Source organism: Orycteropus afer, unplaced genomic scaffold (assembly GCF_000298275.1).
Source record: "Orycteropus afer afer isolate SDZICR_OR568_19922 unplaced genomic scaffold, OryAfe1.0 scaffold00058, whole genome shotgun sequence".
NCBI classification, from domain to species: domain Eukaryota; kingdom Metazoa; phylum Chordata; class Mammalia; order Tubulidentata; family Orycteropodidae; genus Orycteropus; species Orycteropus afer.
This window is the reverse complement of record NW_006921645.1, coordinates 3138484-3161496: the sequence shown is the minus strand read 5'-3', so window position 1 is coordinate 3161496 and position 23013 is coordinate 3138484. Positions and strand designations below refer to the sequence as shown.

Sequence of the window (23013 nt, the reverse complement as noted above, 5' to 3'; positions counted from 1 at the left end):
GTGGCTGCAATGATGGGCTCAAGTATAGCAGGGATTGTGGGGCTGGCGCGGGATAGGGCAGTGTTTCGTTCTGCTGTGCATGGGGTCGCTATGAGTCAGAAACGACTTGACGGCACTTAACAACAACAACAATAATTGTTAAGAGCTAGTGAACTATTCATTGTGTTTTATATGTTGACATATTTTGTCTTTTTCCATGCAAAATCTATATTTCATTATTTGCAGATATATTCAGTTAATACCCAAAGGCTAAACTTGTTTGCAATATATCAAAAATTATCGAACATAAATTACTTATTTATTATTTTATATTTTATAATTTCACTTTTAAAGAAAGAGTATCATTTGTCCTTTGTAGGTTCTTCGTGCTGGAGCCAGTCAGCGTCCTCTTACTCCCAGTCAGGGTCAGCAAGGGCAGCAAGCAGAATCACTTGCAGCAGCAAACCCAACTTTGGCTTTTGGTCAGGGTCTTGCTACCGGAATGCCAGGTATAAAATTGGTTATGAAGAAATATGAATAAATTTTAAATACAGACTCTCATATCAAAGAACGAAATATAAATCAACAAGTGTCTTTAATATCTTGCCTACCTTTCAATAGTTTTTTAGAGCTCAGATGCTAATAGTTGAAATCAAGACTGTGAGATTCAGTGATGGAGAGGACAAATGTGGTACATGAATTAGAATTCTCAAACACAGTGATTTTTTTCTTCGACTGCTTATGACATCTTTTCAGTTGAACCTAGGCCAGAATTCTCAACAGTGTGCTTTAGGAAATGAACCCAATTGGTTAAGAGTTTAGCATGCAAGATGACACCTATTTGCTATTTCTGCCTCAGTAAGAATAGTTTTGTTAATTGTATTGAGAAGTTTACAGCTAACATTTTTATACTTTGAACATTGTTCAATCTTGTTTAGTCCATTTGTAGCATTTAAAACTGTTGATATTCATAATTTAGTAGCAACAATATCTATAAAATTCTTATAAGAACCTAATACAGAGAAAATTATGACATTCTGCCTATTACCATTAAACCGTTTTTAGAAAAAGGCAACCAACTAGGTTACTGCATAATAATGATGGAAGGTGGAAGGAGAATTTTTTAAAGCCAAAAAAAGCTTCAGTTTGGTGTGGTTTTTTTGTTTTGTTTTTAAAAAGATTTTAAAGTTACTCTTAAGTATCAGTAGATATAGTTTAACTTTCCATTTTGTTCCCTCAAGTCTCTCAACATCTAAAGACTCACCTATTCTTCTGGGTATGCTATTTTAACTCATTGTTTTGCACAAGTTGCTCCTTGCTGCCTTTTTTTTTTTTAATGCCTTCCTTACCTTTCTGCATCCTTGCCCCCAGGTTCTACTGACAAAAGGGGAAAAAAAAAAAAATCTTTTTGGCCTTCTGCCTCACAGACATCATGTAGTTCTCTGATATGCCTGCTGCCCCTGTCATGACCTCATGAGCCCATTAGGCTCACCACTCTGGGGCTGCCCATATATTCAGGTCCCCTCAGTGAGCCTGAGCTGCATCTCAACCTATGGCCCCCAAACACTTCACTTCACTTCTTGCAGGCTCCCAGAACCCCTTGCTTTGAAAGATTGTTTTGTTTTGTTAATTTTTATTGTGATATGGGTGGAAGTTTACAGAGAAAATTCATTTTCCATTCAGCAATTTTGTTTCATGACATTGACAGTAATTCCCCCAGTGTAACAGCTCTCTTCCCATTTTCTCCCTATAGTTACCTCTTCTCTGTGTCTGTCTTTCCTGCCCCCTGAGCTGTCTGCCTGGCAAATATTGCCCTTCTGTTCTCCCATGATTGATTGTTCTGAAGATTGTGTCTACCAGGCATAAATGTTCACCCTGTATGCCTGTCCATTGTTTGGCTGGAAACCACAGGAGTGAGTTCAACTCCAAGCCTAAAGTTTAACTTTAGTGTCAAGGGTTTCACCAGACTCTGTTAAACCAGTAAGCCTGGTCTATTTTATGTATTTGAATTTTGTTCCACATTATTCCCCCACTCTTATCCAGGATCTCCTGCACTGATCCTTTCCAAGTAGTTGACAGTGGTAGCTGTACACCATCTAGTTTTTCTGGTCTCACAGTCATATTAGACGAGACCGATTATTGCATCTAGATGGTTCCTTGGAAGCTTTTAAGACCCCAATCACTTCTCACCAAAGTAGGATGTAGACAGTGTTTATGTGTAGTGCGTTATGCCAATAACTATATGATTGAGGGGTTCTTTTATGTACTAAATTGTACTAATAGTTCTGTATGTTATTTTGAGGATTTCTATATTAATTATAGTTACTCTATTCTTCTGTAATTCTAAGATCTGAGTTTATCATCTTTCCTGTTCCCACTGGATAAAGAGAAGTCTTTGTACTGTCCCTGAAGTACACAGTGATAATAGAGTGGGGGATGTCTCATTATTGTTCTTTTTTGTTTTGCTCCATAAATTGTTTCCAGAACTATTGTTCTGAGCCATTGTGGATTGGAGATGTTCCCCAAAACAGCCCCTCTTTTCTTAATTGACTGTGAAGCTGAAGTTGTAGGGACATGGAAATACATGAAGGAGGGCTTAAAAGAAGTAGGTTGTGAACTTATGAGTCCAGATACTGCTAGATTTTAACTACAGCTAGAAAGGGGAGAGAGTTGGTGGAACCTGGAATTAAGGGAGCATTTCTGGCCTTTGTATATTTACTGCTCCTTGTAACTATTGCTGATTTTTCTGGGTTCTTAGCACTTGGTCCTGTTACTTATTTTTTTACAAATGTCTTTGTTCTCTTCCTTCATATTCAGCTCATAGTCTTATTTCTTACCTGAGTAAGAACTTCAAGACATTTTGCTATTTTATCAAGTATAGTCTTACAATAATTTATTTATATATATGCCTTTTTTTTTCTACTCTGTGAGGAAGATCTTTATTGTTTTTTGGCTTTGTTTAACAATGAATACTATATTGGTAATTCATAAAGAAACTAACTTTTATATTTGTCTAAAAACAATATACTATATCTTTGAAGTGATGATAAAATTAAAGAGAGTAAAGTGTTTAGGAAAATATTTTAAGACAGATTACTTTACCTAAACTTTGAACTACAACATTTAGTCCTTTTGGAAATATAAACCAAAAAAAACAGTCTCAAAAAAAGAGGACTTTACTATAGTTAGTATTTGTATGTGTAAGTGACTTGTTGGCTGGTGGTTTATTTACATGGTGTCCTCACTCTGAAACTTTTTTGCTCCTCACTACGTCATTCTGCCTATGACTATGATGAAATAATTCTGAATTTCTTATTTAAATAGTTGCATAGTTATAAAGATAATTAAAAAAAAAAATAAAACTTGCTGCCATCAAACCAGTTCCAACTCATAGCAACCCTTACTGGGTTTCCAAGGCTGTAAATCTTTACAGAAGCAGACTGCTTCATCTTTCTTCTTTGGAGTAACTTAGTAGGTTTGAACCATCAACTGTTTTGGTTAGCACCCACTTCACCAGCAGAGCCTTAACCACTTCACCAACAGAGCTCTTTTATTAAGGTAATATGCTACTTTAAAAACAGCTCATTTGAGAAACTTGCTTTCAACTCTTATATTGTTCTTAAGTCTTCTACCTTCTATCCCTCTTCAACTTTTCATCCTTCAAATCCCTGATTGTTACCATATTTTGATTGTAGACTTTTAGCCCTTTTATTTTATTCTGTGTGCCATCTATTATTATTATTTGGTTTTATTTTTTCTTTTTAATCTTGTATCTTTAATCAGTCTATCCCATTTACCACCTCCTTCCCTTCAACTGTTATGCTAGTCTGACTCCTTGCTTTCATCCTAAAACTATCTCGGTTGTGCTGCTCTCATGGACTACTACAGAGCTGTAGTTTCACTGCTAACCAAAAGGTTGGTGGTTAGAACTCACCAGCCTGTGTGTGCAATAAAGATGAGCCAGTCTGTTTTCGTAAAGATTATAACCTTGGAAACCTTACGGGGCAGTTTTACTCTGTCCTGTAGGGTAACTGAGTCAGAATTGATTCGATGGCAGTAGGTTGTTGGTCATGAACTATTATCAGACCTTATGTTCTGCCACACTTCTTTTAAGCTCTGCTTCCATAATTCTTTTGCAATAGCTCTAATATTACTTACTTTGTGACATTTGGTAATTATTACCACCTCTCCTCTGTCCTTATATTTTCAATTCTGTGTTATATTTCACCATAATTAACTATATCCAACTCATTGTAACTCCTTTCTTCCAGCACTTCTATAATAGCAAACTTTCTTAGCTTTCGCTCCCCTTTCTGATTGCTTCTCATCAGTCTCCAGTTCCCTCCCTATATATCCTTAAATACAGAAGGCAGTCTGATTTAATAGCTACATGCTCTGGAGTTAGAGCTGTGATATTGCCCTGCCACTTAATCAGTTGTGTGACCTTGGCCAAGTATTACTTTCCTCTTTGAACTTCAGTTGTAATATTGGAAAAATGGAGATAAAGTCTCTCTCCTTTGGTTGGTATAGGGATTAAATTATGAGATTACGGTATTTGGTGAAGAAGGTATAAAATTAATAGTGTAAATGTAGCTAGTTATATTTTTTGTAATCCTTTAGTATTGTTTCTTTATTCCGGGTTTTACTTTACATTTATTCCTCAGGAGAGTCTTTATCTCCTTTAATCATTTCAACTATCATCCCTATGTCAGTAAACTAATGAGTTTACATCTTTATCTTAGATTCTTTTCTAATATCTCTGTACCAGATTTACCCATGTATATATTCTAGCCACTCTTCAAAGTGAAAATTTCAGAAACGGAATTCATTTCCCCAAAATCTGCCTATCTTATTGCTTACCCTGTTGTACATACTAGCTTCATTAATCTCTTGAAGAGGAGTGCTGGTGGTGCAGTGATTAAAATGTTTGGCTGCCAGCCAAAAGTTTGGTGGTTTGAACATACCAGCTGTTTCATGGGAGAAAGTTGAGGCAGCCACCTTTTGTAAAGTTTTAAGCAAATTGAGGTTTAAACTTTCATATTTTGATTTATTTATTTTAAATTGTGATTAACTTTTCTTCTCATCCTTTAATAGCATCAATTCCATGAAGCCTTCCCAATCTCTCCTTCCCATAACTGTTCATTAATAATTTCTCTTCCATTTGCCTTCCTATAGCACATTGCTTGCATGTTTTTTATTTACTTCTGGCTGCCTTGTGTTTAGATGTTGTCACTTATTTTCTTAATTCTACAGTGTTTTAACATGTTTGAGGTGGGAGATAATCTTACAGTTAAAGTGGAAGAATTTCATTTTTTTCCCCAAAAGAAGTTATTAGATTAATGTCATGTCTTAAAATCAGTGACATCTTAGAATTAAGAAAATATTATAATTCTTCTTCTCTTAGATTATAAAGTCTTTGAGTTTGGAATCCATGTCTTTTTATACTTCCCCCATAACATTTCTTTTCTTTCTCAACTATTCTTCTCTACTTCACCTCTACTTCTTCCCTTTGCTATGCCCCTACAAACACCTACCTGCTAAATAACTCTCAGTAACAAAAAGATAATGAAATGAAATGAAATTAGAAACTTTTGAACTGAATGACAGTGAAAGTGCTATATATTTAAACTCATGTATTGTCACCTAAGGAGAACATAGAGGAAGGTGAAGAATATACAGATTTAAATGCATATATTAGAAAAAAAGAAAATCCAGAAGTTAATGCACTAAGCTTCCATCTGGAAACTGTAAAAAGAGAAGAATACACCCGAAGAATATGTAGATGGAAGGAAGCAAGACAGAAGCTATAGAAGATAAGCACAATAAAAGAAATAACTTATCTCAAAATTTATTTCTTTGAAAAGACTAATAAAAGTGATAACCCTCTTGGAGGCTCATTAAAAAAGAATGAGAGAGAGAGAAAACATAAATAATCAGTATCAGGAAAATTAATTATAAGAAGAGACTATTATGAATAATCTCATGTTAATAAACTGAAAAAATGTAAACAAAATACACAAATAACTATAAAAATATAAATTCACCAGAGTCAAGAATATCTAGAAAATAATTCTTAGTACCATTAAAGAAATCAGTTTAGTGATCAAAAATCTTTCCACCAAGGAAACTCCAGGCCAAGATAGCTTCAGTGATACACCACACATTCAGAGAAGTTAACTCTAATTTTAAATAAGTTACTTCAGAGAGCAGAAAAAGAGAATTTATTCCCCAACTCATTTTATGATATTGTCATAACCTTGATAATAAAAACTATGAAACAAAGATTTCATGGTTGAAAGTGAAAATTTTTAAAAATACTGTTTACAGTAGTAGCTAGGAATAAATCTATAAATCTAAGAAAATTGCGTGATTTCTGATGGGAAATTTATGAATTTTTAATTAGACATTAAAGAGCTCTGATAACAGCAGCAATTAAGCACTGAGTTGCTAAGGAAAAGTCAGTGGTTTGAAACCCCAGACAATAGCTCCTATAAAGATTACAGTCAAGAAAATCCAGGGGGCAGTTCTCTTCTGTCTTATGAGGTTGCTGTGAGTTGGAATCAATGGTACCCAACAATAATTAGACATTAAAAGAGATCTAAATAAATATGATTGGACAGTTCAGTTGTTTTCTTTCTTTTTGTTTTTTAGATTTGGCAGAGTGTATATAACCATCTTAACCATTTTTAAGTATATAGTTAAGTAATATTAATTACATTCACCGTTTTATATACCATGTGTTTCCAAAAGTTCTTTTTTTAATCTTCCAAGCAGAGCAAAGTACTCCTTAAGCAATAACTTCCCATCCCTCCCTGTTACCCCCAAGCCCCTGACAACCACTAGTAAACTTTAGATAACTTAGTATTTTAAACATGTCTGTTCTTCCCAAATTGATCTGTAGTTTCAGTGCAATACCAATCAAAAATAAGGTAGAAGGTTTGAGCAGGGTTTTAGTATTTAGACTGTGTTTTAAAAATATTACTCTGGTGAATAGATTCTGGGAGTGCTACAGGAGAGTGTGGGCAGACCATTTTGATTTAGTTGGACCAGAATAGTGACTATCAATATACTAGATTTGTGAAATATTTAGAAATTGAAATGGACAAGTTGTGGGAGATGAATTGGCTAGGGTAGTTAATTACTCTCTTTGGTATTTTATATACGTGATTTAGCCAAGTAGCAGTTAAGTACTATTCCTCAGTAGGATATTTGTAGCCAGATGTCCAAATGATTTAAATTTTTTATTTTTTACTTTACATTGAGATGTTAATAGATGACCTTGCTTTTGAACAGGAGTATTTTCTCTTAGGTTTTAGATTGAACATACTAGTTTAAAGCATGGAAGAGCATCTCTAGCTTGAGCTTTCCCGGCAATGTGGATGTTTCATCAATAGTATGCTATTGCTTATTCTGGGGAGCTCTGGTGGCATAGTGCTTAAGGTATTTGACTGCTAACCAGAAGGCTGGTCGTTCAAACCCACCAACCACTCCTTGGAAGGAAGACTGGGCAATCTGCTTCCATAGTGATAGTGCATCAGAAACCCAAGGAAGGGTTGCTATGAGTCAGATCAGACTCGACGTCAGTGAGTTTGTTTTTTGATTTTAATGCTTATTCTTAGCCATAATTACTGTATCTATTTAAAAAACAACCTTTGCATATGAAAATGTCAGTCTTAGCGGTGAAGTTTGTATTTATGCAAGCACAGTTTGTTATGCTTGGACTGAACTTAGCCAGCCGTGTTAGAAGACTAAAATTTACTTAATGCTTTATGTATAATTTGACTGTGATTTTCTTCTTCATGGTCTTAAAACACAATTGATTGAGATTGGAGTATATTTCAATGTATTGTGTGTTTTAAAACACTTTACAGAATCAGAAGTTGCTAGTACATTTTTCCAAATAGCTATCAGGCTTTTCCAGTGTGAGTCCTTGTCATGCTGCTGTAGGGCAGCCTTCCTCAGCCTGAGTTTGGGGGGAGAATTAAATCCTGTTGCCTTAAACCATCCATTAGATGTGGTAAACTTCCTTCCTGTGCATCAGGAGTGGTGCTAGTTATGTACCAACTGGGAAAATTGAGAAAATAGTCAACTTGAATAATTTGTGTTCTGTGGTGTTTTCAGTTACCTAGTGTCACTCTAACAGAAGATACCACAAATGGGATGGCTTGAAGAAACAAGAGTTTATTCTCTCACAATTTGGAGGCTTTAAGTCTTAGTTCAAAGTTCAAGGCTCTAGGAGTGGGTGAAAACTCCTCAACCCTGAGCTTTAGCTCTGCCTCCTGCTCCCGGCCCAGTGAAGCTGGAGGCTTTTCTTCACTGAGCTGCTGGCTGCTGAGGCTGACAGGCTCAAGGTTGACCAATAAAAAGGCATAGTCCCAGTGTTACCAAACCACACAATAGGCCATTAATTCAAGTCCATTCAAGGTCCCAAGGTTCTCAGAGCATGGCAGGCTGCTGAACAATGACCTGGCTACATGCAGGGTTCAAGCATGCCATAAGCTAGAGACCATTCCCCAAGGCTTTTCCTTATGTATGGGAAGTAGAGCACATCCTTAAGGCAGCTACTCAGCTGCTCACAGTAGATTCCACCATGGAGTTGATTACCAGTCTCATCATGGGGAATACTACATTCAGCTGCCCGGCCACTCAGCCAGGCCTACCCAGGTTGACCCACAAACTTAATTACTGCATGTGGTTAGATGAGGAATTTCCCTAGAGAAAGGGCAAGGGACAAACTTGACTCTTCTGAAAATTGTAAATTGCTTCCTGCTTTGTGCTCAATAATAGCTGAAACTAATGCCTGCAATCTTACTTAAAGTCCAGCTTAAGAACCTTTTCAAATAGTCTGTTACCTTATGATTTTAAAGTATCCCTTTTGTCATGACAAGTTTTTTAAAAGATAATTTAAAATAAAACTTAAGAGAATGTCAGTAGTGAGGCACTTAGTGTAGAAATTCATTAAAATTGCATGGAAATACACATTTTTAGTGTTCTACCTCACTTCCCCTAGTCTTTTTATCCATCCTCTTCTCAGACTGACTAAATGGTGATATTTGTCTAAGCCCTTGATAGCTTATAGTTTGCACGTCAAAGAAAATATCTCTTTACTTTGTGATCCTTAAATTAAAGGCGTCTCTGTTAAAGGTATCTCTTAAAATTTACAGAAAAGGAAATTTCAATTACGTTTTATTAATTTTTCTCTGGTAAGTAAGACATTCTCAAATGTGATGCTTTTCGTATGGTAGCTATTTAAGGGTTTTTTGTTTGTAGTATAACATGCCTCTTTTTTGGTTGATACAAAAATACAAATGAAAGGGAAAGTAGAGATGAATGTTTTCGTTAGTAATCATTTATTTTAATTTTATCCAGGCTATCAAGTGCTAGCTCCAACTGCCTATTATGATCAGACTGGTGCCTTAGTGGTTGGCCCTGGAGCAAGAACTGGTCTTGGAGCGCCTGTTCGATTAATGGCTCCAACACCTGTTTTAATTAGTTCAGCAGCAGCACAAGCTGGTAAGTATTACTGACATTTTCAGGGATAATATTTTTTCTAGTGTTTTCTGAGGTATTTTAAAAATATAGAATTCTGGGTACTTTTAATATGTATCTAAATTTATATTTTATAGCGGCAGCAGCAGCAGCTGGAGGAACTGCAAATAGTCTTACAGGCACCACAAATGGTCTGTTTCGGCCCATTGGCACTCAGCCACCACAGCAGCAGCAACAACAGCAGCAGCCAAGCACTAATCTGCAGTCTAATTCATTTTATGGGAGCAGTTCTTTAAGCAATAGCTCCCAGAGCACTTCTTTGTTTTCTCATGGACCTGGACAACCTGGAAGTGCATCTCTTGGCTTTGGAAGTAATAGCTCTTTGGGTGCCGCTATAGGCTCAGCGCTCAGTGGATTTGGTACATCAGGTAAGTTTGTTTTTAAGATGAGTGTACTCTGCTAAGTCTGTATGAGGTACATGTTATTATTAATATTAAAATATGCAGTAATAGCATATAGTATAGGAAAGACAGGAATAATGCTGGTTTATGATTTAATTTTGTAAAAGAAAAGGTACCTCCTGCCAGTCTTTAAACATTTATGGATCTTTAATTCATTTCAAGCAGCCCATCGTTTTCTCAAGTATGATGTGTCCTTTCCCACTGGGTTTAGAATTATATTCCTGTAATTTTGTTTTTGTTAGTTTTGTTTGGAGCAATATATGGTATGCTAAACTAGTTCATTCTTGTGTTCTCCATAATATTAGTGTGTGAGGAGCTAAATATTTTTCCATCTTAAAGTTTTGATCTTCTAAAATAATCTTTGCTTATCACATGTTTTATTCTTATTCAGTGCTGTTTGTTCATTGTGGTTTTGTTTATTTGACATAATGTATAATAAAAAATATATAATTAAATGCTCTAGACAGAAGCCCATAATTAACTATCAGTTTGCGTGTTTTTATTTTAGATTAAATACTTAGCCTTTGTCACCTACCCCCCAAAAAAAGAAAGGTAAAAGATTATTTCTTCCCATATTCTGCACTGTTCACCACTTAAGAAATCCCATTGTTAAATAGCTTCACAAAATAATTTATCTACACAAACTGGTTCCTAGATTTTGTGACTGAGTTAAAGAACTAAGTGAAGAGGCCCATGTTGCCTCCAGATTGACACACTGATGCATTATATTAGAATTCTCTGAGGTCTCTAGAATATTTCAGAAATATTTTAAAAAAAAAAATTTTTAGTTTACCGTAGTTGGTAGTATCAGCAAGGAGCCTTTTCTTCATGAGGGCAGGGTTCAAGGCTCAAAAGACTTTCTGTTTCTACAATATCCTGTTAATACTGCTTTTCATCTGTTTTCCCACCAAACTGAATTATATTCTTTTCTGGTGTGGAAAATAGCAAAACTAACATATGTGAGTTGTTATTAAATATGCTTGCTGGTTTTCTACTGAAATGTCTTCTACACTTTAGACATTTACATTTATAAAAGCTATAAACTTTAGATGCAGAATTCTTCTTTTTTTAAAAAAAAGGAAGAAATAGAATAGAATAGAAAAGTGCCGTACTTGCCTAATAAAATAATCTGAAGAATGGGCACAAGAAGTTTTGAGGTAAGGGTAAATTTAGTGAACATGGGAAATGTTCATTCTTTTACTTTTCCTGCTTAGGTTTTTTTTCAACCTTTTTTGGAGTTCAATACTTTTATCTCTAGCTCAAGCACTCCCATAGGATTCATTCTTTGTTTCTAACACAACTGACATGAGTGTTTTTTCTCCCCAAGAATTCTAAATATGCAGGGTAAACCAAAAAATATGTAACTTTAAATTTACTTATTTTTTTTTTATGGAAATATTTTCTAAAGTATAAATTTTAGACTCTTAAGTAATTCAGGAAAAATACAGAACAGCTTTGATTTAAAAATAAAACTATGTTCCTTTCTCCTGATAAAATGTATCAGTGATGGTCTGGTATAGCTCTTCAGGCCCCTTACTTGGTTCTTCCAAATTCCCATTCTCTTAGTTGTTAAAACATTCCTGTGCATTTTAGTTGACATAAATATTTTTTCCTTTAAAATATCCCCTGCTGATGCCTCTTTCCCAAAAGCTGGTATTTACTTCTTCATTCCTTCTTTATTTATAAGCACTGCTTACTCAATTCTGATTTCCAATGTGAGGTACCTCTGTTTTACTTAGCTTCAAAGGGCATTAGTGATTGCTACCCCTGAATGCCAGTAAATAGCCTGTCATCTTCTCCCTCCTGTTGGACATTTTGTGAGAGTTCAAGTTCTATGTGTATATACTCTTACAAGTCTACCTTTTGGCATTTCACATGACAGTTGCATACCTATATGAAATCTAAAATACAAAGTAGTTTTGTGCTTATGTACATATAAAATTAGCATGCATATCATTGTCTTACCTATAAGGTTAAATTTTTAATGTTTGAATGTGGTAAATACCCTAATTTATAACACAGCTGACCAGGAAGCTTAGCCATTTAAATATAGGAATTAAATAATCCTTTTTATGGCCCATTATTATTTAGAAAATGGAATTACAGTTGAAAATTTGTAATTTAACATTTTGTACACAGTTGGTGGATGATTAGTAACTTGGTGACTTCATTGTCTAGCTGCTTAGATATTTTAGCTATACTTTGTTTCATATTTCACTTCTGCAGATAATTTAGGTGTATAATAAGACTTAAAGAGCCAACTTGTTTATATTTAAAGTGAAGTAATTACTGAATTTTTTAAAATGTTTGACTTGCCTTTTCCTTTTTTGGAGGAAAATAATATTGCATGTATCAAAACTATGGTTTGTTGGTTATTTGCCAGTGCAGTAGTGCTGCTGATCTCATTAGAGAGCTAATGTCTTTTTCTTTGTCAGTGAAATTGTTTTCTAAAATAAATAGGAATTTTAAATGTAGTCATATTTTAGGAAAATCACTTTGACAGTGTCCTTTTAAATTAGCATAGTTAATATAACGTACTTGACAGTTTCGCCAAAACCAACTCAAGAACTATTTATTACATTAGTGTCTATATTTCTTTTTGCCATTAAAATGCATATAATTAACTTACTATTTTCCTATTAAGAAGATACTTTTAAATGTGAGGTTGTCAGTAAAACATGATCAGTCTTTCATAAATAGCACTGGCTGGTATAAAAAGTTCAATAGCATAATATTTTGCCTAATATTGTAGTGTGAGGCTTTTTTGTTTGTTTTGTTTTTTTAATCTTTGTAGAATTTTGAATTTTTTAAAACCAATGTAATCAAGTTTTCTGTCTGTCTTAATTTGGGATACCTACCATGTGCTCTGCTTAATTTTTCTCTTTAATCTATATCCTGTATGGCCTATATGACTTACTATTAGAAAACCAAGACTTAATAGAAACTTTAAAATTTTCTTGAAAGAATTGCCATATTGGTCCAAATATAGAGATTATCCTTTACAAATTTATTTGAAAAGAAATCTAATATGAAATTCCCTGATATGTAGAAGGCACTGGATTAAAAGAGGCTAATGCTTAGAAACAAGAAACGTACTTGAAAATATAAGCTCTCAGTGAGACTTAAGAGTGAATCATTATAGGCAGCCTTACAGATGTGGTAAAAGAATGTGATTATCCAATTTGTGTTAGTTAACAGCTAAAACTTGAGCTGCTCTACTGAGCATTTGTAATTCATCAAGGTCTTCATGGTAATGTGATTCTGCCTTTTTTTTTTTTTTTCCCATTATTTCTTGGAATACAGGGAGGTAAAATGGGTTAATTAATAGTTGAATTTGAGATTAAGTCAAAAGAATTGAGTATATAGTACAATAAGGATGTAAGATAAGAAAAATTGTACATTAATCAAAGGGGGAAAACTGATCAGTCTTTACTTGTGGAAGAATCTCAGGATGTTAGTAATAGAATCTTAGGAATGGAAGAGTCCTGAGGGGTAAGTAAAAACATGTCTTATGGTATGATAACAGTAATGAGAGGTAATAATTTTCTAAAAGACAGTTGGTAAACTGCTGGAAAGTAGGGAGAATTTGTAGTATGAAAAGTACTGAGGATTTGCCATCTGTATTTCACAACTGCCTGATATTCGGGCCAATATGAACTGTGGTTTAAACACAGGCTAGAAGCCAAATCAAATATGAATGGTGAGGGAAATGTATTATTATTCTATTAATCAGTGTAATCCTTTTTTTTTTGGCATTGAGTTAAAAGGCTGAGAACTAGGTTCTAGAGATTAGGACACTACCAGAATTTTATCTTACTGGAATTTAATCTCTAACATGTCCTAAAGGAGATTACTTTTATTAGGAGGGTATATAATCATACTAGGGTATTAAAGCACAATAATCATATGTGTCAGTGGTAAATATGTGTGAAATAATGAAACATATGACTGCTCTGTTAAGTGTTTTAGTTACTGTATTGGGGTGCATTTATACCCTTTTATGATTAATAAATTAGTATATATAGTTATCACAGTAATTATCTTCTCCATAATGTTTCTAAAAATAATTATTGTGATCACTTCTTTTATTGCCCAGCAAGAGTTGGGGATAGGTTTTATTCAGTTAACACTGTATGTAATTAGGGTTTTTTTTATTTCTTCTTCAGTTGGCAGTTCTGCAAGTAGTAGTGCCACAAGGAGAGAGTCTCTATCTACTAGCTCTGACTTGTACAAAAGATCTAGTAGCAGCCTAGCACCCATAGGGCAACCATTTTACAATAGTCTGGGATTTTCCTCCTCTCCAAGTCCAATAGGCATGCCTCTGCCAAGCCAAACTCCAGGACATTCACTTACGCCACCGCCATCACTTTCATCACATGGATCCTCATCCAGTTTGCATTTAGGTAAAAAAAAAAACCAAAACCCTTTTTATTTGTATGTATACATGTATGTGTGTATGTGTATGTGTGTGTTTATAATATATGTAAAATATTTAATGTTGGATAAAACATGCCAAATTGCTTTTGCTTTTAGATATTAGCCTTTTGAAAAGATTCTGCTTTTCTGAAAACTCAAAGTGAGGGTCTGATGTACAATAAGGTAAAGACCCCCTATTGTACTTTATGTTTCTTTTATGAAATACAATGGTGTGTTTTTTCTTGTCTGTGCTTTTGATTTGTGTGTGTTTTAGATCATCTGAAAAGTCAACTATTGATACATGATAGCGAAAGAGGAATTTCGCTATCAAATGTTTTTGCACACCAGAAGAAAACATTAGTCACATAGTTACTGAACTTAAATCATTCAGTTTAGAACAATGGTTTTTGCTTTGCCTTTTGAATGCCTGGGCACTTAATCCAAATGGTTATATTAGAGAGTGTTGATTTAAGTATGTTTGTGAGTTAGAGAAGCTTAGGATTTGGTCCATATATTTCTTTAATTTTTTATTGTGGTGTTAATTTAATATAAACTGTATTAGGCTGATAGTACCCCTGAAGTTGGAGCATTTAGAGATTTTTATGTCTTCTATATTAAAATTACACACACACCCCCCAAGATTTTTGCATTGGTGATTACTACCTTTTTTTTTCTTTCTCTCTTGGATGTATTTAACTATGTAGACAACAGAATATTTTGATGTTTTTAGATATCAGAGGCTTTGTAAGAATCCTTTTCAAAGAAATTATTAAAATTAGATTCTTGAATTTTTTTAATCCTAGTTTTGTCAACTAAAACTGAGGGATTTTAATGCTGACTTTTGTACTTGCAAAGATTTTAATCAAATTGTGATTTTAAAAAGTAATGTTGCTCTTGTAAGCAGATAAGCTGTAAGTTAATGGTTGTGTTTTGACCCCTAATCATACTGATATTGCTGTTTTTTCCTAAAGCTCATAATATGTACAGGTCCATTTTAACAAAGATACCTATTAAAGTGATCATCATTTAGATTTATTGACAAGATGGGCTGGGATTTTCTTTCTTAAAGACTTTGGTCCTCAGCCCCAAATTCTACTCCTTTGCTCTTTAAAGGATTTATTTGTTGAAGATAGATAGTTAATATATTTGGGTGGGGTCCTTAAGTCTGTTTGTGTAGATTTACCTGTTTTTAGCCTAATATCTTCTTTTTTATCATCGTTTCTTCTTAGTCACAGGAGTTATTTAGCTTCTGCTTTTCATTTCTACTCAGATAGCCATCCCCTACTGCTGCCTACCTTACCCACATTATATAGGACTTTGAAATGGACACAAAATCTTAGAACAAAACAAATTTAAGAATAGACCTATTATAGTAGATTTGTGTTTTATTCATTAAGATTGTATTTGTCATGTCCTGTCATTTTTTTATAGGTAAGTTTCAAATCAGATTCCTGTACCACTGTTAATACTTGTGTTGTACTTTAGAGCCTCTGTAAATTATATTATTGTTCTATACAGGTTTCTTAGAGATTGGATATAAATGACTTTAAATGTCTCTATAAACAAAAAAACCAAACTCAACTGCTATCGAGTCGGATCCGACTCATAGCAATCCCCTTTGGGTTTCCGAGGTGGCATCGCTACAGAAGTAGATTGCCCAGCTGTCCTTCCAAGGAGTGGCCGGTGGGTTTGAACCACCATCCTTCTGGTTAGCAGTCAAAAAATATGTACCTCTCTACTTTTCTGTAGCCTGTAAGGAATCTAGCCTAATAGATGCCGCCTAGGAAAGGAATTATAGTCAGTCATTTATGGGAAATTATCACTTGGCTAGCTTTTCTGCATTATAGTCTAATCTTTTGTATCCATAATTAAACTCCTTGATTTAGCTTCAGCTTAAAATCTGAAATTTTTCTGCATCTCAGATTATGAGGTGGCCTGTAGTATGTCTAAATTGGTGTTACCTGTAGATTATTGTGCTGTGATTTCTGATTTCCTTTAGTTTTAGTTGTATCACTGGCAACATGTTAATAATGAACCAACACTGCCTGGTTAAAAATAGTTCAGTAGATTTCATTAATTTACTCTTTATGTAGTGTTTATGGAAATAATCTACCCTCCATTTCCCTGTGATTGAACCATGATGCAAGGCTCACGTGCTCTCTGGTTCTAAAAAAAAATTTAATTATATATTCTTGAAGTAGACTTCATGAATCAGGTTATCAAGACTGCTGATTCATAAAATACCTTTGAGACTTTTCTTTTTTTAAAAAATATATGTCCTTTGCTCACATTAAGAATATAAAATCATAGGGCAGAAATAAACTGTTTGAAATTACTTAATTCAAGTTATTTTTATTACATAATTTTAAGACAGGAACATTATTATTGATATGCCTTGAGATCTAGTTCCCAAAGTATTTAATGAGACATATTAGTTAGCCTTTTTATAAGTTCTCTCTTTGTTTGTGCTAGTCACAGAAAAAGCCTAATATCAAGTAAGATGTTTTCTATTTTTAAATAGGGCATAGTTCTGGTGGTGGAGTGGCTAAGGCATTTGACTGCTAACCGGAAAGCTGGTAGTTCAAACCCACCAACCACTCCTTGGAAGGAAGGTTGGGCAGTCTACTTCCATAGTGATACTGCCTCGGAAACCCAAAGAGGGGTCGCTATGAGTCCGATCCAACATGACGGCAGTGCATTTAGTTGATCAGTGTATGTATTTTTAGTAGGATTAACTAGTAGTCAGTTTTTGATTGCAAAACAAGAATTTTAATAAGTTTAGTGTTCATTTTTTATAATAATGCAAAATCTTTTTATTCAGATTAGTAGCCCTGTTATATCCTTTTAATAAAGTTAGAAGCATGAAAAGTTTTTCTTCCATTTTATAGTACATGTATCTACGAGATAGAAACTTGTTTAAATACAGTCGTAATCACAATACTATTCTCAATTTCAAAATTAAAAATTCTTCTAATATTTTAATAAGTGTATTATTCATTATTTAAAAATAATGCCCCATTATTGTTTAGTTTCCCCAGTTGACTCACATTCCTTTTTATAGTTGCTTTGTTTGAATTGGAGTCCACACATTGCATTTGTTTGATAAGTCTTTCATTAAATTTGTTTGATAGATCTTTTAGTCTGTAACCGTTTTTCTTTCTTGCCTTTCCCCTTTTATTTGTTGAATATGTTTGTCCTGTTGAATTTCCCACATTTTTAATTTTTCTCATTACATCCCTGTGGTGATGTATATGTATTCCTCAGTCCTCCATATTTCCATAAACTGAAATTATATCTAGAAGTTTGGTCAGTTTGTTTGTTTTGGCAAGTTGTGGTTCTGTGTAGTCGTGTTGCACCATATCAGGAGACACACTACTCTACCTACCTTCATTTGTAAATTTGTCATCCTGATCTGCCTAATGGTTTTAGCAGCTTTTGGTTATTGTCTAGATCTACTGTTTCTTCAAAAGTTGCAAACTATGATGCTCTAGTTCTGTCATGCCATCTGCATTTCTACACTGGAACGTTTCTGTAAAGAACTTTACCCTCTAACTATGTGGCTACCCTCAATTATCACTTATATAGGAGTCACAATAACAGTTGATTCTTTTCCTTTATTTACTAATTTTTGAAATAATGAATCAATGGCCTTGCGATTTCTAAATGTGACTCATGGTTTTTTTTTTTATCATCATTATCTATAAATTGATTAATTTTTGATAATTGAAATACTACATTACATTGCAGTCCTAGAGACATAAATACTTTTTTAAATAATACTGTATTTTCAGTGAAAGTTTACAGAGCAAATTAGGTTCTCCTTTAATAGTTACTACACAGATTATTCAGAGACATTTGTTACGTTTTTCACAGTTGTTAATATTTTCATTGATTCTCTTCTGGTTGTTTCATTTCCAGTAATCTGGTTTCCCTGTCCCCTTTCCTTTTCATCTTTGCTTTAGGGTAATTGTTAACCATTTGGTCTTATATAGATGACTTTTTAAAAATGCACAGTACTCAGTTGGTAATACTCTTTATTTTATGAAAATAATCAATCTCTTACTTAGCTGAAAGTGACTACTGAGGGTAGTTTCAATTCAAGGTTTATGGAGTATCTGAGTGTGCTAGTCTCAGGGATTTCTCTCATCTCAACCAACCCAGTAAGTCTAGAACTTTTAAGAATTTGAATTCAGTTTCATATTTTTTCCATTCTATCAGGATCCCATCTGTGGTGACCCTGATCACAGTGGTTGTTGGTGGTAACCAGGCACCGTCTAGTTCTCTGGTCTTAGGGTAGATGAGACTATATACAGTTCATGTAGACTGTTAGTCCTGTGGATTATTTTCTTCATTGAATCTTTTGTTCCTTCTTTCTGGTTCACTTCGGATGAGAATAGACCAATAACTGTATGTTAGATGGCCACTCACAAACTTTTAAGACCCCAGATGCTACTTAGCAAACTAGGTTATAGAACATAAACTTTGTAAACTTAATATATTATGCCAGTTGACCAAATTGTCCCATAAGACTATGGCCCTGAGACCTCATACCCAGCAAACCAGTCCCATGAGGTGTTTGGTTATCTGAGAAGTATCTGTAAATGTATCCCTTATCCCCTTATGTGCTTTTTTATATGTATGGACATACATGCATGCACATACATATGTATATAGACATTTAACTACATGCATATATCCATATGTAACCATGCATATTTTTGTTGTTATTACAAAATTATTTATGTCCTAGCATTTACCAAAAACATTCTTTTGTGTGTGTTTTTGTGTAATTCTTAGTAGCATCTTTTATCTTGGTTAATCTGTGCACATTTAACCTACATTCGGTGTTGCCTTTCCTATCACCAAAAATACCAAGTGTCTACTATGTAAATAGAAATTCCCACATACCACCTACCCATCCTTGGTAACCACCAATGAGAGTTGGTTGGTTTCTGTATGTATACTTATTTTTTCTTTTTATAGAAGTGGGATCATATAATATTTGTCCTTTTATGATTGATTTATTTTACTCTGCATAATCTCCTTTAGATTCATTCATGTTATGTTTCAAAGACTCATCATTATTTATGGTTGCATAGTATTCTATTTAGGAGCTCTGGTAGCATAGTGGCTAAAGCACTTGACTGCTAACCAGAAGGCTGGCGGTTCAAACCCACCAGCCACTCCTCGGAAGGAAGGTTGGGCAATCCTACTTCCGTACTGATACTGCCTCAGAAACCCAAGGAGGGGTCGCTATGAGTTGGGGCCGACTCGATGGCACATAACAACAACAACAAGAAGTATTCTATTGTGTGTGTGTACCACATTTTGCTTATCCATTCTTCTGTTTATGGGCACTTAGGTTGTTTCCTTTTTTTTTTGCTATTGTAAATAGTGCTGCAGTAAACAGGTGTGTGTATTATCTAATTGTGTCACCTCTGTTAGATCTCTAGGGTATAGGGGTGGGATTGCTGGATCATTAAAAACAAAAAAAAAATTACTGGTGAGTACATTGTGACTCATAGTGACCCTGTAGGACAGAGCAGAACTGACTCATAGGATATCCAGTTCTGTAAATCCTTGTAGAAGCAGATTGCCTCATCTTTCTCACATGAAGTAGTTGGTACATTTGAACTGCTGGCCTTTTGATTAGCAGCCAAATGCTTTGATCAGTGCACCACCAGAGCTCCTTTAGTTTATTTCTAGTTTTTTGAGGAACCACTATACCATTTTCCATAGTGTTTGTACCATTTTTACAGTCCCATCACAGAAGGAAGATTGGGCAATCTACTTCTGTAGAGGTATCTCCTTGGAAACCCAAGGATGGGTCACTATGAGTTGAATCAAATTGACTCGGATGGCAGTGAGTTGTTGCTTTTTTTTTTTTTTTTTAATCAGTAGTCTCCCTTCATCCTCAACAGCATTTGTTTTCTGCTTTTTTGATCAGTGCCATTTTCGTGGGGGTGGGGTAATATCTCCTCATTTTGATTTGCATCTCCAATGGTTAAAGATTGCTAGCATTTTTTCATGTTTGTTGGCCAGTTGGATGTTTTCTTTGGTGAAGTGTCTGTTCATGTATTTTGCCAATTTTATAATTGAGTTGTCTTTTGTTGAGTTGATGTTTTTTATATATTTTAGAGATTAGACCTTAATTGGGTATGTTGTTCTAGAAAATTTATTTCCCAGCCTGTGGATTACCTTTTTACTCTTTTGGTAGTTTTTTGAAGAGTGTAAGTGTTTAATTTTATGAGATCTCTGTTACCGATTTTGTTTTCTGCTGTTCATTTGTAGTTGTATTTGATAATCTATCATTAAAAAAAAATAGGTCACACAGTTTTGCCCCTGTGTTTCCTTCTAAGAATTTTAAGGTTTTGGCTTTAACATTTAGGTATTTGATCCATTTTCATTGGTTTCTTTTTAGGATGTGATGTATGGATTCGCTTTCATTTTTCTTCATGTTGTTACCCAGTTTTGCCAGCACTATTTGTTGAAGAGACTGTTCCTTTCCCTTTGGATAGGCTTTGACCCTTTGTCAAAAATCGTTTTCCATAAATGGGTGGATTTATTTCTGAGTTCTCAATTGTGTTCTAGTATTCTATTTGTCTACAGTTGAACCAGTACCAGGCCATTTGATTATTTTAGCTGTATAATATGTTTTGCGGTCAGGAAGTGTGAGACTTCCTACTTTGTCCTTTGTCTCCAATATTGCATTGGCTGTTTGGAGCCTCTTTACTTTCCATATAAAGTTTTTTTTCCATTACAGTGAGGAGTGTTGTTGGAATTTGGATCAGGATTGCATTGTTTTTATAGGTTACTTTGGGTAGTATTATTAACATTTTTATATCCCTGGTTATGTTTATTCCCAGATATTTTACCATTTGGGGGACTATTGTAAATGGTATTATTTTCTCGATTTCCTCTTTGGATTCCTCTCAGTTTATGTATATGAACCCAGCTAATACTTGTGTGTTCATATTGTGTCTTGCAGTGTTGCTGAATTCTTCTGTAAGATCCAGAAGCTTTCTTAGAGACTTTCGGGTTTTCTATGTACAGCATCATTTCATTTGCAGATAGGGATAGTTTCATTTCTTCTTTTCTGATTTGAATACTCTTCATTTCTCTTTCTTGTAATATTGCTCTGGCTAAGACTTCAAGTAAAATATTGAATAAGGGTGGTGATCATGGACATCCTTGTCTCATTCCTAATTTCAAGGGGAAGACTCTCAGTCTTTCTCCATTGAGGAGAATGTTGACTGTTGGTTTTGCATCTGTTCCTTTAATTTTGTTGAGGATTTTCCATTCTGTTTCTGTTTTGCTAAATTTTTAATCAGAAAAGCCTGAGACATCAGTTTTGATCTTAAAATTATACCATCTTTGGCCATTTGGAGCTCCTTCAGATTAGCCCTCATGTCGAATATAACTTTTTAAATGTAGTTCTTAAATTACAGGGGGTCAGAAAAAGAAGTAGAAATGGACATGGAAAGAGAAGAACTTTAAGCTCAGCAGTGTAAAATTCTCAGCTTTACGTTCAGCACTGCATGTTAAGTGAATTATTTCTCATGATCTGTGGAGATGGGGAGGGGGGGATCCCTCCTACCTGCAGTTGTTTTGTTAATCATTCTTCCTAATAGAAATTAGCAACTTATTGAAATACTTCACTCTCTGAAAAAACTTTAAATATTTTCATTACTATTTTATCCTGCTTCCTGGAGCTAGGAGCCCTGGTGACACTTGGCTAGTAACCAGAGGTCAGCAGTTCCAACCCACCAGCTGTTCCTTAAGATATGACAGTCTGCTTCTGTGAAGATTTACAGTCTTGGAAACCCTATGAGGGCAGTTCTACTCTGTTCTATAGAGCCTCTGAGTTGTAATCATCTTAATAGCAACAGGTTTACCTAGAGCTAGCTAGCTAGCTCCTCCTTCTCCATTCTTTCTCTTCCTTCTTTCCTTTTTCTTAATAAACTTTAAAAATACAGTAGTAATGATTTCTTATTTAATCTTTATAATCATAGTAATTAGATTGATCAGAAATTTCTTAGGTATAACACACAGTACATCCTGTATTTTTGTTATTTAACTCATGCAAACCAATGATTCCGTCCTTTTTACTGCTTCATTTCTGAACTGACTTTTTTGTCTTTGCTTTGCTTTTACAAAAAGGGTACTAAAATGTAGAATACAAGTTTTGAACTCAGTGAAATTAATTTATTCCAGGATAGCTCTAAGTTCCAAAGATTCAGCAATGGCTTTATTTAGTAAGCCGATGGGAGTGTGTTAGATTGCTATTAATTTCATAGTCTTAACTTCATTCTTGATCATAGAAAATTTTTGTATTAAATACAGGCAGGATGATACTAACTTTGAAGGTCATTTTTTCCTATTAAGTAGTAGTTATCTGTTAAAATTGTTGGCCTCTGGTAGATTTAGTCATTTGCCTCACCTAGGATGAAATGTTACAGAGTCAAAATAAGTGCAGTTGCTTGATTGTAAAGCTGCATACAGATGATGTGCAGTTTTTCTGAATTTTATATGTCGTCCTTAATGAAAGCAGAAAACAATGTAAGTTATTTTAAAGCCTTATTTGCATATACTGTTGTTTTAAGTATTAGTGAAAGTTCCTTATAATTGAGTAGCAGTTGGTAATTTTCCAGAGTAACTTCATATTCAT

The 23013-nt window shown here is 34.4% G+C and overlaps 1 protein-coding gene across 1 annotated transcript in view; it reads left to right on the top strand.

The window, feature by feature from the left end:
* Positions 1–23013, top strand: part of PUM2 (pumilio RNA binding family member 2) — a 95612-nt gene that overhangs the window by 35902 nt on the left and 36697 nt on the right. The window contains exons 11-14 of the mRNA XM_042780742.1: positions 359–488; positions 9349–9492; positions 9606–9896; positions 14096–14332. Coding sequence (XP_042636676.1) covers positions 359–488; positions 9349–9492; positions 9606–9896; positions 14096–14332 — 802 coding nt within the window. The remainder of the gene's footprint in view (positions 1–358; positions 489–9348; positions 9493–9605; positions 9897–14095; positions 14333–23013) is intronic.